At 39.1% G+C, this 16,365-nt stretch overlaps 2 protein-coding genes across 2 annotated transcripts in view; one reads left to right on the forward strand and one right to left on the reverse strand.

Annotated features, from left to right (window-relative positions):
* Positions 1-7,064, reverse strand: part of LOC140246148 (WASH complex subunit 4-like) — a 48,846-nt gene extending 41,782 nt beyond the window's left edge. The window contains exon 1 of the mRNA XM_072325587.1: positions 6,940-7,064. Coding sequence (XP_072181688.1) covers positions 6,940-6,997 — 58 coding nt within the window. The 5' untranslated portion in view covers positions 6,998-7,064. The remainder of the gene's footprint in view (positions 1-6,939) is intronic.
* A 3,148-nt stretch (positions 7,065-10,212) lies between these two features.
* Positions 10,213-16,365, forward strand: part of LOC140239581 (protein O-linked-mannose beta-1,2-N-acetylglucosaminyltransferase 1-like) — a 35,443-nt gene continuing 29,290 nt past the window's right edge. The window contains exons 1-3 of the mRNA XM_072319415.1: positions 10,213-10,354; positions 13,545-13,691; positions 15,104-15,254. Of these exons, the coding sequence (XP_072175516.1) occupies positions 10,306-10,354; positions 13,545-13,691; positions 15,104-15,254 (347 nt within the window). The 5' untranslated portion in view covers positions 10,213-10,305. The remainder of the gene's footprint in view (positions 10,355-13,544; positions 13,692-15,103; positions 15,255-16,365) is intronic.

Raw genomic sequence — 16,365 nt, forward strand, 5'->3', positions numbered from 1 at the left:
TGGGGTTTAATGTATTTTCATTCCATGCTATATTCTGGAAACGTTCCTGCTTTTAATAATAATATTTGACAATTTCATGGGGATATTGCTACTTTTGTGATAGATTTTTATAATTCATAGTCACAGCATAATCCACTTCTCTCCAGTGCCATCATACAGTGTATGTACAGTTGTTTTCACACTGATTTCACATTTCAATTTTGCTAAAATCAGAGCATTCAAATGAAGTGAAACAACAGGATGTAGCCAATCTTGATTTGACAGTGGTTCAGCCATACAGAATACAATCTACATGTACAGTGTTATCATTCTCAGGACCAAGACATGCAGAGTGACATGCTATCATGCTGTAAAAGTGGTTATTTTGGTGTGAGTAATTTTTCACGCTCGGCTGGGTAAGGTGAATTTCATATGTTTTTTTTTATTTCATGGATACAAGACTCTAATATAATACTAGTGGAACACATGAGGAATATTTGTGGTTTGATTTTTTCTGGTCGGGCAAAAATATCCACATTGCAAATATTTCCACCTTTGCAGTATACCGTAGAACCATGTTGCTCAGCTCAGCAAAAGTGTAGAAAGGGTCAGACCTTGTGATTTTTTTTTTTTTTTTCTTTCCAGACGATCAAGCATTCATGGCATACAGTATATACCAAAATAAACTTTGCGTTAATCAACATTAACGTTTCATTAACGCAAGCGCTTTCACCTGAATCGTTAGTAACGCAAAGTAACGATCGGGAAAATTAACGTTTGTAGTAACGATGAGTAACGATGAGTAACGATGAGTAACGATCCGTATCGCAAATTAACGATGTTTCGTTAAAATTAACGATAGGTAACGCAAGAACTCACGCGAGATTTTGGTTTTGTAACGAGACCTGGTGAAAGGACGACGTAGCCCCTGCCGAGTGTAGCGATTTAGCGTAGTCTTTTCGCGAATCGAATCACGATTTCGCGCATTGTTAATTTGCGACCGGCGTCACCAAAAACGCACGCCGGGCCACCAAAAAAGCCGGATGTTTGCCTTTAGTTTTGAAAATGAACAGCGGTAACTATCGGCTCCGTAAGCTGCTAGAATAAATGTCAGATGTTTGCTCTTAATTTTGGAAATGAATAATGGTAATATTCGACTCCGTATTATACAAAAATAAATGTCGGATGTTTGCTTATACTTTTGGAAATGAATAATGGTAAGATTCAGCTCCGTACGGTGCTGAAATTAATGTCAGATATTTGATTTTGCGTTCGGAAATGAATAAGGATAAAATACGGCTCCGGAAGATGCTGAAATAAATGTCGAATGTTTGCTTTGACGGTCGAATATAAATGATAATGATATTCAACTACGTACGATGATAGAATAAATGCCGGAAATTTACCTTTACGTTCGGAAATGAATAAGGATAGAATACGGCTCCGGAAGATGCTGAAATAAATGTCGAATGTTTGCTTTGACGGTCGAATATAAATGATAATGATATTCAACTACGTACGATGATAGAATAAATGCCGGAAATTTACCTTTACGTTCGAAAGGAAATAACAATAATATTCAGCTCCGGAAGATGCTAAAGTAAATGTCGAATTATCCCTTTGGCGTTCGGAAATGAATAACAAATAATAATCAACTTCGTACAACGATGAGATAAATGTTGGATATTTGCTTTTACTTTCGGAAGTGAATAGCAACAACATTCGGCTCCAGAAGATGCTGAAATAATTGTCAAATAATTGTTTTTACGCTCGGAAGTGAATAACAGTAATATTTTGCTCCATACGATGCTAAATAACTGTCGGATGTTTGCTTTTATGTTCGAAAGTAAAATAGCAATAACGATCAGCTCCGGAAGATGCTAAAATAAATGTTGAATGTTTGCTTTGGCGTTCGGAAATGAATAACAATAGTATTCAACTCAGTACGATGATGAAATAATTGCTGGATGTTCGCTTTTACGTTCGAAAGTAAATGGCAATAACATTCAGCTCCGGAAGATACTAAAATATATGTCGAATGATCCCTTTGACGTTCGGAAATGAATAACAATGATATTCAGCTCCGTATATATATACGACGATGAAATGCCGAATGTTCGCTTTTACGTTCGAAAGTAAATAGTGCTCAATAACATTCGGCTTCGGAAGATGCCAAAATAAATGTCAGATGATTGCTTGGACGTTCGGAAGTGAAAAACAGTATCGACATTCTGCTCCATAATTAAGATGCTAAAATAAATATCAGACATTTGCTATTTAACATTTCGAAATGAATAACAATAACATTCAGTTGCGTTTGATGTTAAAGTAAATGTCGGATGTCTGCCTTGACGTTTGAATGTAAAAAAACAGTATAACATTCGGCTCCGTGCGATGCTGAAATATGTCAGATGATTCATTTCACTTTCGAAAGTGGACAGCAGTGACATTCGGCTCCTTCGATCATAAAATGAATGTCGGGTGTTTGCTTTTGAATTTGGAGATGAATAACGGTAATATTCTGCTCCGTACGATGCTAAAATAAGTAACAGATTGTTGTTTGTACGTTTGGAAATGATTAACGGTATCAATCGGCTCATAGATGATAACATAAAGAGCGGATGTTTTGCTTTCACGTCCGGAAGGTGTTAAAACACTTGTAAATGTTGGATGATTGCTTGAATTTCCATCAGAAATAAATAGCGGTAACTTTTCCCTCTTTACGATGCTAAAACAAATGTCGGATGTTTACAATGTCTGCAAATGCTCCCACTTTCTCATTTCACTCACTTCAGTAATACTTGATATTTATTTTTCTATGTTTAGGACCGGTAGTTTTGCTTGTTTGTTTTTCTTTTCGGGCCACCACAAAATAAAAATCAATCATTTTGGTGGCCCGATCGGGCCACCGAAATAAAAGTTAGTGTGGAACCCTGGCCTTTTGTGGATAAAGTGTCTTGCTGAAAGGCAAATATCGCGGGCTTCGAGGGGATTGAAACCGCGAACCCGTACCATTAAATTGATTCTGATTTTACTTGTATTTGAAGGTCAACTTTAGATAGCTTTTTTTTTTTTTTCCGATACAGCTGGGACTCCATGCGCATTTATTTACAACAACAGTATAACTTGTAATCGGAAGACGAGCAGAAAGAATGTCAGCACCAGGAGTAATCGCATCGGGCCGAAAGGGGAAAAGGAAAAGTAATATATCCTGAATCTACCCCCCACATCGACAAGAAGACAAATGAAAAAAAAAAGAAAGAAAAGAAAATGAATTGACCCACATGACGCATAATTTTGGAAAATCTGCGGGATATTCGTTATTTCATTTTGCTGTGTTCAAACTATACACCAGTATAGCTTTTCGAGTGTGATCTTAATGCGAATGAATGTTCTATGGACTTTAAGTTTATAATGCGAAAGAGGGTAACTAAACAACAATTAATGAAATTGATAACGCCAAACAATAGGAAATTTTAGAGTGCAAGAAAAATAAGACGTCCCGGAAGTACGCCAGACATCATAATTGCTTTTTTTGTTCCTTTCTAGCTCCACAGCATCACCTAGGAAAATCGATTTGACCAAGAACAAAAGCGCGTCCCTCTTTTCTTCCTGGGCAATTACCCCGGACCCTTCCCCTGGCCCTAATCCTAATCATAACCCAAACTCCTCACCCTAAACCTAACCCTAATCTTTACTCTAACCTTACCATTAACCAGTATTCGGGGGAGGGGGTAATTGCCCTCTGGGGTTAATTGCCCGGATTAGGTTGCAACACACAACAAAAACCTCTTCCCTAGCCCTACACCTTCCCGATCTCCGTGTGTTGTCAGGTGAAACGACATGTTCAAATACAAGAATAAAACAACAGTAGGTATTGATTGAAACTCGACACCCATTCATGCCAGCCAGGCCAGGCTGAAATGTAACTTCAAAGCACATTCCGACAGCTGGCTGGCAAAACCACATGGCAAAGGAATTTGCGCGCGCGTGTGGATTGCTCAGTAAAATTGGAGGGCCTGGGAGCGGGAAAACAAGGGTGATTACTGAGTAGTCTGAGTTATCAAAAGCAGACCTTTCGAACAATTGCAAACGTCATGATACTATTTTGTCTTCCTTTTGGACTGAAGAAAAAATCACAAAGACGAGTTGAGTACACGTTGTATCACAATTTTTTACATAGCCATGCAAAACGATTACTACACTCAAGTCTTGACAAGAAGAATCAATATTCCAAGACAAATACAAAGCAGCCTCGGGTACTGACGGTGACAAGAAACGCCACGCATTCACGATGCACGTTGGGGAGCAACAGAGAGGTGGGAAGAGACTCTTCCCGCCTCCCTGGGAGCAACATGGAGTTGGCAGGGAGGGGTGATCCTGGAGTTTGTGAGAACTGCCCGATACTCCGTGACAACAGGGAGGTGGAAGAGAGACACTCCACCTCCCTGGTGACAACACGATTGTGACGATCTCAAAGCATGGACCCTACCACGCCCAGCAAATCTGCGTGCTATTTCTCAAAATTTGAAGGAACTTTGTCTCTGATCTGTTGAGTTGTTTTTGCTGAATATCAGGAGCTTTTCATGCCTGACGTTCAAATGGATGGTTGCCAAAAATTTCATAATCTATAAATCTGTCAGTAATTTATTTTAGGCTGTTGATGCTGCCGTAAAAACATTAGAAATTTCATAGGAACTAGTCAGGATAAAGACAAAAAAAAAAAAAAAAAATCTCCGCACAAAACAAATACTTTTTATTGTCATTGGTAGTCAAATTTGTGTTATACAGATATGATTAAAGCAATAGGTATAGTATTAACTATTGTATTACAAGTAGTAACACTTTCATGGTAAGTTTGACGTTTTAAACGGCTATATTAAGTTAACAAAAATCGCAGGAGATTTTTTTTTTTTTTTTTAAAGGAGTACAACCATTTCTAAACGTGAAAGCATGTTTCATGAAAGGGGAAAAAAGAATCAACGTTTGTAATCCTGGGTCTTCGACTTGAGCTATCTTTAATTAAACATTCCTTCTCTGTTCATCTCCAAGAGCCCAGACTGTTCATGACCTCCGAGAATGCGCCAGTACGCGCGGTTTCTTCTGTTGATTGGTCTCTCTCTCTCTCCACCCCTCCCCATTCCCCACTCTGGCACCTTGGCATCGTGGGATTTTTCATGTTTCTGGGTAAACTTTCATGTGAAGCGTGCCTATCAAGTCACCACTTGACTCACCTGCTGGCAGTGTAATAATGCGAGCAGAAAGTGGTAGACATTTTTTTCTGCTGCAGCTACTTTTACTGCCGAAATACTCGGCTTTGTCACCACACACTACCACCAGTTATTCGGCGAGACACACGTTGTGACTTTGTGTATTGGAATATAAATGGACTTTTGCACCTTCCTGAATTGAGTAAGTGTCTGACAGTTGTTGAAATCGTGACATCGCTAACGTTAGACAGTCGGCGTTAGTTTTAGACTTGCGTATGCGTGATTTCATGGGTTCAATGTTCGATGGAATATGCTGGCTGTGGGGAAAAATGTGGCTTCGAAATTTTTGCTTGCCCGATTCCATTGACTGCGCCCATGAGTACAAATTTGACGACCATGACAACACGACATTGCCAGGGGAGTTCTGCTCAACTACAAAATCTTTTCGGCATTTGATATCGCTATTTAAATGCCTTCCGCCGGCAGGAATTGTCCGTAGTAAATATTACGAACGACAGTCACTTAACCGAGGCATCTCCGAGTCTCGCAATTTCCGAGATTTCTTGCCAGTCCACATGACAAGTCCGCTAACGCAAGATCTAAAAATTAACGCACAGTAACGATCTGTAACGCACAGTAACGATCTGTAACGATCTGTAACGATCATTCACGCACGGTGATCGTTAATTTTGTAACGCAGAAAGATTAACGCAGTACCGATCGGCGCTTGCATTACACGTAAATTTAACGCAAAGTTTCTTTTGGTATATGTACAATACTATGGATATCATGCAAAAACATTAAAAAATTACACCAAAAAAATTTGGATGAAACTTGCAGGTAAAGTTGACAATGACAAGGAACAGATGAGTCTACATTTTGGTAATGATTTGGAAATTTTTATGAATTTTCAAAGGATTTCGTATATTTTGGCAAATAGGGTAAATGAACTTGGGAATTTAAGCTGCGCGTATTTGAGGTTTGCATATTAGAATCTGCGTACTAAAGGTAAAGCGCATGCTCTGCTCGAGGAGTCACGCAGCAGGAAGCTGACGAGATAAACAATTGGTGGAAAATTGAGCAAAGAAAATGGGATTCCATTGGGATAAACAATTATAACATAATTTGTTTTGTTTTTTAAGCTATCAATCATTGGGAAATTGGGTGAATTTCAGCATGCACGCAGAAAACAGTAGCGGATCCAGAGAGGGGGGCTGCACCGAGCGCACATCCTGTTTTTATTTTCAGTTGAAACCCAGGAATAAAAAGAACAAAAAACATGTGGAATGTAAGCCTTGGACAATCGGTGTGCGGTTAGCTAGCAGAAGCTAAGTTCACAAGGCAAGGCAAAGCAAGGTCTGTCTATTTGAGGCAAACACCTGCCTCATGCTGCATATTCTATAATAAAATATGAAACCTGTATTTACCAGGTTCTAGGGACTCTAGGTCTACGTTACAGGGCCAGGCCAAGTCTCAATAATGTTTAAAAAAAAAAGTGTCGAAACAAGACTGCCCTGTTCCCGATCTCGTCGGTCAAACGGGGAACCACCCCCTTTCTAATTTCTCTGTTTTCCAGTGTCGGTGAGCTGCACCATGCTAAGGCTGCAGCGTACACGGTTATCCATGGCATAGCGACTGCTGCGGTAAAGAGCCATTCCATGAAATGAACGTAACGTGTTACAAAATACCTCGGCTTTACACTAACATTCTACCTCATATAAAACAAATGATAACCTTGAAGATTACTTACTCAGAGAACCATCGTCGAACTTGTCAAATTCCCAACCAGCTTTCGACTCATTCGTCATTTTAGCTCTGTTATCCAGTCTTCTCAGACAGCTTGCGGAGGTTGTAGCGCTTCACAGAGATTACACAGTCATGTATTGTACGTATGGTACGCTTGTACACACTGCAGAAATGAATGGGGACAGTTTCAGCATGCAGTGTGTGTGTGTGGGGGGGGGGGGGGGACATCCTGCAGACAAATCACGAGTCTGCCGAGTTTCCTAGCGAGACGTATAGCGCCATCTACGTTTACCTCTACAAGTGCTTGCATATGGGGCACAGACCAAGCTGTGGCACAGTGCCGTATGGGCACAGTAACTGTGTGTAGGGTTATGTGGCCGGCTCTAGGTTATGTGGCCGGCTGGCTGGGCAGGAAGTAAACAGATCACCTCGAACTCGACGTGGTTGGTTGTGAGTTGTGTAGGCCTGCTGCACATCACAACGTGTTGTGTGAAGTCAGTCGCCGGAGCGGAGAGACAGACGTGAGCTGCAAAGAATTTTTACATGATGAGTTGAGTTGGGACCTTGACCACCCTCTGCTTGAAGGAAAGCTGTGTATAGAGTTCGATACAGGTTTTGCTTGAGTTGCACATGTATCCCGCTACTTCCATCGAAGCATTATTGATGCAGACTTGTGTAGATTTGCCGGAAATAAAAGATTTCCAGGCCTAGCCTGCAGTGTAGGTCAGAGGTAGGGGGGCCGGATCGCCGGAGAGGCAGAGCAACAGCGTTGACCGATTGTCTAGAAGTAAGTCTGCATATCATCATGTTCATGAATAGACCCTAGTAAATAAATAAAGTTTGACTATTAGAATGACTGTAAACTTTAAATTAACGGTTACTCTTATTTAAATAGTTTCTATATCTATCTAACAACAGTTAAGGCATCTTTTACCTGGCTATGATGACGCCCAGTGTAACGTTAGTTGGATCTGGACCTACCACTCACCGACCACTTTTTGAATGAATACCTTGCAAGTTGTATCTGATACAGTAATAGAATATCCCTCATTTTCACCTTAATTTCATTCCACTCGAGGCAGAAAATACCGCAGATTCATATCCCGGGCTCAGATTGTTAAATGTTGACTCGTACCGTACACGCGGAGTTCTCAGCGACAAACACAAGCGACATTTTTCACTGAACTGTATAGATCTACACCTTCGCAAGCTCATCATTTTAATCGACCGCCCATTTTCCCATTGAAAAGCACGTAAATCCAGTGAATGGGCAAATATGTGTGAACGATAATTACGTTTATTACTAATGAGGATTTTCTTTAATTCTTTTTCCTCCTGTTTCCTCAGGTTATTTAGAACTTACAAATTGTATCTACCTGTAATACTAATAAAGTATCCCCCTAATTTTTCTTGATTTGTATTCATGTTCGAATGTTCCAGCGTATTGCGCCCCGTCCCATGCGTATTTTTTATTTTATACACGAGAAAGCTATTGCGCGAGGGTGGTCGATCTAAAAATAGGTGGTCGATGAGTAGTACTAGTACACTTGCTATACCGGTAAACATAAAAAGTCAAAGACTTGTAACATAGCTTGTTACTAGAGGGCCTTTCTTCAAAGGTTCTTAATCCTGAGCCTGAGGAGTTCACCCTGTGATTTTGACACTGCGCGATATTGTGTGTTTTTGGCTTTGCTCTCCACTGGAGGATTTTCTAGCTTTACATTTGCAATATTGCATCGCAGAAAATTGCCATGGTCATGGCGCAAAGTGTGAAGAAGTCTGCAATACGAGTAGCTTCCCTTTTTTAACATCTTAGCTAGCCACATCAATTAGATATAAAGCAATACAGTATTTCAATGTCTCCTGTATCCATCTGCCTCCACCGAATTCGCAAGATCGCACAAACCGCCCATCGCAGCAGAGGCAGGAGAGGCTTGTGTTTGTGAACGTGTGTGTGTATGCATTGTGTCTGCATGCCCGTAAATCAGTAACTGTACAGACAGTAACAGACTAGCAGATCGGTATAAGATTAGGGTCTTTTTTTTTTTTTTTTTCAAGTTGTTCATTATTTCACTGAATAATTTTGCCAAGGACATTGGATGTATATGCAATAGGTTAATTAGTGATCCCCAGCTTGAGATGTAATGCAGTATCCATTCATTTAAGATCATGAATGTAGGACGAAAGTTTATGTTTGCATTGCATGCAGTGCCATGCATGCACAGTACAGCAGCCTGTCTCTGCTCAATCGAATCACGCCGCACAGGGGGAATACCATTAGAGCAATGGTGTGGCATACTAAGTGCTTTTATGCACATGCATCGACACACGCACACGCATCCAACGCGAGATCCCACACACCTGAACACAGTACCGGAACACATGCTGTCGATCCGCGGTGACTGATAGGCACTCGAATTCACACGCACTGCTCGATGAGGGTAAAAATTGTGCACCGATAATATAGGGCCGTATAGTGCATGGTTGCCAACTTTTGGTACTGGGATGGATAGGCAGCCTGCAAGAACCTTGTGAAATGTTGTGATCAATATATAGCCTCTTTCCTCATTAAGTTTTATTTCTCATTCCATTGATGTTGGTCATTCTCTAGCCCCCCTGCGCTTGGCCACATACTGTATACGCCATATATTTCGTGAGTCTAAATTTTCGCGAATTGGGTATTCTCGACAATTTCGCGAGTGGTTGAATTCGCGATTGTGGAGTCCTGTAGGCCTACTACATGAAGAAATGTACATGCGTGCGTCACATCGGGATAAGAGTCGAACGTTTCACGTGGCTTTAATTTCACGAATAGCACCCGACTCGCGAAATTCGCAAAAATAAAAACCTCGCGAAATATTTGACATATACAGTATATCACCGTTATGTTATGCGTTACAGTAAATTATACAAAAGTTGTATCTAATATTGATACAGGGATCTTACACATATATTTGCATTCTTCAAACATGTACACTGTCATTCAATTTTGTGTTCTAGTATTTTATTCTGTAAATTGTATGCTTGTTCTATGGCCATGTCCCCAAATATCTGGAAAGTGAATTTTGATTTATGATATGTTCAATTGTACCCTTAAATCGATAGTTGTGCTATCTGTAATAAAGTGCACAGAGTGAAGTGGCAATACATCAGAAAAATGTTTATATTGCATATTGCATTTCTTTATTGTTTTTCAAAGCTTGATTGCACATTATCTTTCTTCTTGTTGTTACTTGCAGGTGATTCACATAGTGGCTGAAAGATGACACGACTGACAGTGACCTGTTAAGAAAAGAAACAGAAAATAAAAGATCTGCCCTCCGTGTTGGTTAGAGGAGTGTATTTTTTTTTTCTTGGTTGAGAAGTACAGATGCGGGAACTCAGTATGCGCTTCTGCAGGAGGTTCAGAAGAACCAGCTGTGAGTTGTAGATCAAGCCTTATGATGAATTATGAGAGCAGAGTTTCATTCATACTGATATCCCTCACAAATTATTTCTTGTTCACTGATTGGACAAAGGCAATGCAAGTGACAAAACGTATTTCCACTTTAAAAATCCTTATCCAGTCAGAGTTCAACTCTTTCCCTAGGGAAATAGTTTAAAAAAAAAAAAAATCTGCTGGCAACATTTGCTAAATGTACCACTAGTCTGTCAGGAGTGTGTATTTTAGTGTGTGAGACAATATTGCACACCGCTCGACTTGATTAACTCTGTACATGGCGAGTGAACAGTACGGTTTTTCCACTACACACAGCGTCTTCACTTTGCAAGAAGTTAGTTTAGGTTTTCACATACAAATGAATATTGCGCACTGCAGACCATGCATACAGCATACACTTATGTGTAAATTTGTGCATGGAAGAAGTGAACTTGGGTGGTTGGTCAACCGCAAACTGTAAACAGTGAGTAAATCCCACTTTCTTTGCAGTTTACTCAGCCACTGAAATAATTAGTGAGGGGTATAAACAAGAATACCAGGCCATTGTTTGAGGCATTGGTTAAGTTATGTGCCTTCGGTGACTTAAATAGTAATGCATTTTCTTCATGGCTGCGCCCCTCTGAAAATAGTGCTATTGAAGTCACCTCATGCACATAGGTTATACTTTTAACCAGAACCTCTTAGGCCAGGTATATTTGTTACATATTATCTATGGAAACTCTTGTTTCAGGTTGCAGTAGCCCTAGCATAAGCAGCGATTTTGCGGTTGTAGTAATGATATGTGTATCGCTATAAATCCCCCAGGGTAAACTAAAGGGAGCAAGCAACCGAATGCCATCAAATCCCATCTTTCACCTACCTAGGCGAGTCTAACGATTAAAAAATATATATATATACTGGTATATACCAATTGAAATTCACCAGTAACAGCACTAATTGATTAAACTCTAAACCTGTGGGCAGGTATGCATGATTATTTGCTCTGGTTTTCACACACTCGCCGCGGTACAAATTATCGCCCCATTTCTCAAATCATATTCATAATTCCAAAATAATCTCAACATTTCTCAGGATTTAAATTTTGATGCTGATTGCGCTATTTATTGAGACTTTGGTTTTTCCGCACCAGTGGCAAAAATCTTAAGATTTGGAACGCGATGCAAATCTCGAGATTTGTATCCCGCTAATTTGCATCAGTGTGAATCCTACTATGTTAACCTTTGATATTCAATATCAAATTTGGTTATCCTAAGTGTCATTTTGATAGTACTTCCACCATTCTGTTTTCATATCTGACTTTATTCCTTTATGTACACGTACATCCTCTGGAACATGGTGAAAGCGCATTTTAGTATTGCTTGGGCTCATGACACAAATTAAAATGATGATAATAATAATAATAATGGTAATAATAATAATAATAATAATAATAATGATAATAATAATAATAATGATAATAATAATAATAATAATAATAATAATAATAATAATAATGGTGATGATAATCATAATAATCATAATCATAATCATAATAAAAATGATAATGACAATAATAATAACATAATTTAAGACTACATTGAGTTTTTTGGTTTTTTTTTTTGTATTAAAGGTAATAACTTTGTGTCTTGGATCTAGATATAATCAGCAGTAGATCTAGTAGATGATTTTAACAGTACAAGATCCTGTATGTACACTGGTGCTGTGCCATGTATAGCTGTGTAATCAAAACTCTCTGTACTTTGTCTAGCATGTAAGGCTACTTCTGGTCTGTCCATCAAGCGGAAGTGATTCCAAAGGAGAGTTTAAACAGCTGCTTTCCTTTAGGGACCCCCTGTTTAACTGAAAGATCAGGTTGGGCTAATGCCAGCGCCATTAACACGTACTGTAAGAAGGGTGAATGACAAGACATGTGTTGACGAACTGACGTGTCGACGTACTGACGTGTCTTCATTGTGGGAAGGGAGGGGGGAGCATATTTGTATTTTATGTTGCTTCGAGGATGTTAATAATTTTACATGAATGAACATGATACAATTGTATGTTTGCTCTCCTCATATTTATAAGTAACCCAATTAACAAATTAACCATTTTGAATTTAACTATTCAGGAAATTGGAAACACTTGACAAATAAAAAAAGTTTGCTTGTTTCATTTATGATAAAAACAATGTATGATTGTTAGTTGTTGGTTTTTTTTTTTTAGTCAAAAATGACATTTTCAAGCAAGATAACTCTAGTGGATTAACTTCTATGTCTAGAAGCTCAGTAGTCTAGTGCACTGGTCTAGTGGATACGACACCTGTGTAGAAATCAGAGACTGTTGCTTTGAGTCCATGTCGAACATATACATGTATGCCCATGATATGTGTATCATGGCTCCTACTATATAAACACTGTATAATTAGTACTTATTTCAATACGTTGAGGAAGGGCAATTTGTCCATCACTTGCAAGCTGTATGTTTGCCTTACCCAAGTGTGTGGATAGTTTGCAGGTCACTTCCTTTCATGGCAGGCCTGCTTTCAGGCCAAGGGTACAGGAGGCCCACTGTTTATGGGTTGTCTGTCAGTCCAGAAAGCGAAAAGTAGAACTCGATGTCACTTTCAAGTCGGCTCTCATGAATAGAGCAGAATCAGAGCAAAAGAGAATGGTAGTTGTATTATCAAAATAGGACCTCCAAGAAGAGGGTTTTTGAATTTATAAATGTACCATGATTCAGTGATATTACCTGGTAGTCACAACCACATGAATTAGCAAAGGTGGTGATGTCATCAGCTTGCAAGTCTGCTATGGAACTGTGATGCGCTAATAGTCTAAACTACATTTCCTTCTTTTGATGTGAATTCGATAAAGATAAGAAGTATTTTATATATTTTACCATACATGAAACTGTTTAAGGGCTTGTAATAACTTGCCCACAATAAGGTTGTAGTTGTGAAATTATCAACTGTAGAATATGATTTTAGTAATCATTTTTGTTTTCAATGTACAAAGCCATGTGGGAGAGGAAGTCAAATTGGACATAGTGCAGAATTACACTCCGAGGTCAATACAGCAGTAGGTTGTGTAAATCGATATGACTTTAAGATCGACGTTATACTAAAAATGAAATGAATTTGAAGGGCGGCTGTGATCATAAAACATATTTCTTTGAATGTTTCTCTTGTGCAGTACCTTTCCAGATAGCAGTGATTGGGCTTCTGGCTCTAATCATCGTTGTTCTCAGCACACACCTACGATCAGACTCGATGGAAGAGGCGCTCCTCCTGCAGAACTTGAAGAAAGAGTTACACAGAGATGCAGCAGAGCTCAGCCAAGGTGATTCCAAAGAGTTTGTCTATCTTTTATTGTGTTGCCTCTATACTTTTCTTTCTTCTTAAAGCTGATGATGAAAATGTTGATGATGATGATCATAATGATAAGAATGATGATAATGTAGTGATAATAATAATGTCATGGTAACTTCTGCCAAATTCTACCCTAGCCAGCTAGGGTAATTACCCCTACTTTACCCAGACATTACCCTTCTGTGAGGATGCTCTTGCAGTAGGGTAATTCCATGAAGTTGGGGCACAAAGTGTGACATTTTAGCATAACTCAATACTAATTATGCCATACATATATTGTTTATAGGCTTTACATTTGTATTGAGACCATACATTTTCCTGGAAATTTTGTGCCATTCAGACTCAATTTTGATGAAGTTATTAAAACGATATGTAACGGTGTCCTGTAGCATCGTGACGTGTACATGTAGCATCATGATAGTTAAAATCTGGTCCTAAAAGACAAATTAATGCAATTAGCTTGACCAAACTTTGATATAATATGCATAATTACTAGATTAGTCAGATAGCTAAATATCTTAACTCTCCTTTCCACAGTTTACTTTTACAAGAAAATTACACAATGTGTCACTATGCTACACGGTGTCCACCAAATGTCACAAAAAAGGACACCGCATAGCATCGTGATACATTTTGTAATTTTCTTTTAAAATTAAAACTGTGTACAGGAAATTTGAGATATTTAGCTATCTCATTCATATCTTGTAAATATGCATATTGCATCAAATTTTGGTCAAGCTAATTGCCATAATTTGTCTCTTAAGACCAAATGTTAAAATTTCACGATGCTACATGGACACATCACGATGCTACAGGACACTGTTACATATTGTTTAATAACTTCATCAAAATTGAGTCTGAATGGCACAAAATTTCCAGGAAAATGTGTGGCCTCAATGCAAATGTAAAGCCTACAAACAATAAATGTATAGCGTAATTAATATTGAGTTATGCTGAAATGTATTTTTTAAATATCACGATGCTACATAGACACTGCCCCAACTTCATGGAATTACCCAGTAACATTCCCTTTGCTACACTCAACACGCATGCACAATACTCCAAACAGAATAACACACCGCTCGCCGATCACATGCAAGGATTGTAACCACACCACCTTCGCGCATGAACGGGTAGGTTGTTATGGAAACCTACCAAGAGAAGATTTTTTCGTTGTAATCAGTTAAAACAGTACCTCTTGCTCTCTCCTGCAGTTTTATTGCCCAAGGCAAGGAATTTTGTTGTCCCGACTTTGTCTGGGTAAGGTCTGTTAAAACAGAGTTTACGAGATCACTCATGAAGTGTGCTGCAAAAGCGTTCACCATCTGTGATTAGTAGTACTTATTTATATGTGGTCCTTGTGGTTTTGTCACTGATGTACAGAGCTTCAGAGGCCGCCCCAGGATAAGCCCGTGGAGGGTAAGGCGATGTGCGGAAATTATGATCCGTGCCCAGCTGGTCAGTTTGCCTACCGGATAAAGAGCGGGTTCCAGAACAAGCACCGTCCAGAGATGTGCCTTGAGGGAGATGAAAAGTGAGTTCTGACATCTTACTTAACCATCACACAAGTTTTGAAGTCAGATCATACGTCAAAACAAAAATCAGTTGAAAGTTAACATATACAAGGGACAAAAAAACAAAAGGCAGTTTGGAGAAGGTTTGTTTGTTTTTTTTAAACATTAATATGGCATCTACTTAACTGTGTCTTTGATCATTCAACTCCATTTTCTCTAGGATCGATTGGCACACATCAAGCCCCGGTAATTACCTTTATGTGTAGGAAGGATGTTCTAAATGGTGCAGCACATGAAGTAGACAGACTTGGCTTTTTCTGTGTGTCAGTGGGCCACACTGTTTCCCTGATTTATTGTTAGGGGTGTCTGTGAACCAATAAAGTACGAGTATACTCCCCCCCCCCCCCCCTTGTTTCGAAAGAGACCAAAGTATTCTGTCTGTTGGAAGTCACAGAGAGCCACATTATGTACTTGTACAAAAATCAGCAACATGTTCAGTGCTGATAATCATTGTGTGATATCAATCACGCACATCATGGCATTTAGAAATTGTCAAAGAAACAGGAGAAGGTGAGACAGACGAGGAATATTGGATGTGGAATTCCGGACTTTGCTCCATTACCTCTAATAGCACCATATGAGTACATGTACAGTGTATATCCAGCTTTCATTGTTGGCTGCTCTCTATTGAGTATATTATTATGATACAGATTTTAAATACAATTGCATGCCGTGCATTAATGCTAACTAACTGCAATCTCAAACAGAGACAGTGGCGTGATGGAATTTATGATTTTGCTCTGTTGCTTCAATAATACCATGCAATTTTCCTAAAAATCATTTTCTTCTGATTCTTTTTTTTTTCTGAGCTGACCTTTGCACCCAACGCCCAGTGTTAGCTCACAATATTTCTTTGAACTGTTCTTACATTGTTAAGGACAAAGTATGAACATCTCCCCCCCCCCCCTTATTCTTTTTTCTTTGATTTATTGAATGTCGATGGAAAAGATGCAATGTACTCTGAGCAAATAATCAGATCTGGGTTCCTTTGTTATGTGTTTGTACAGCCTCCACTTAAGCATCTCGGAAATAAGCTAAATAAAATTCTGTTTCGGGAATGGTGACCTTGAT

The sequence above is a fragment of the Diadema setosum genome, chromosome 2 (assembly GCF_964275005.1).
Source record: "Diadema setosum chromosome 2, eeDiaSeto1, whole genome shotgun sequence".
NCBI lineage: Eukaryota > Metazoa > Echinodermata > Echinoidea > Diadematoida > Diadematidae > Diadema > Diadema setosum.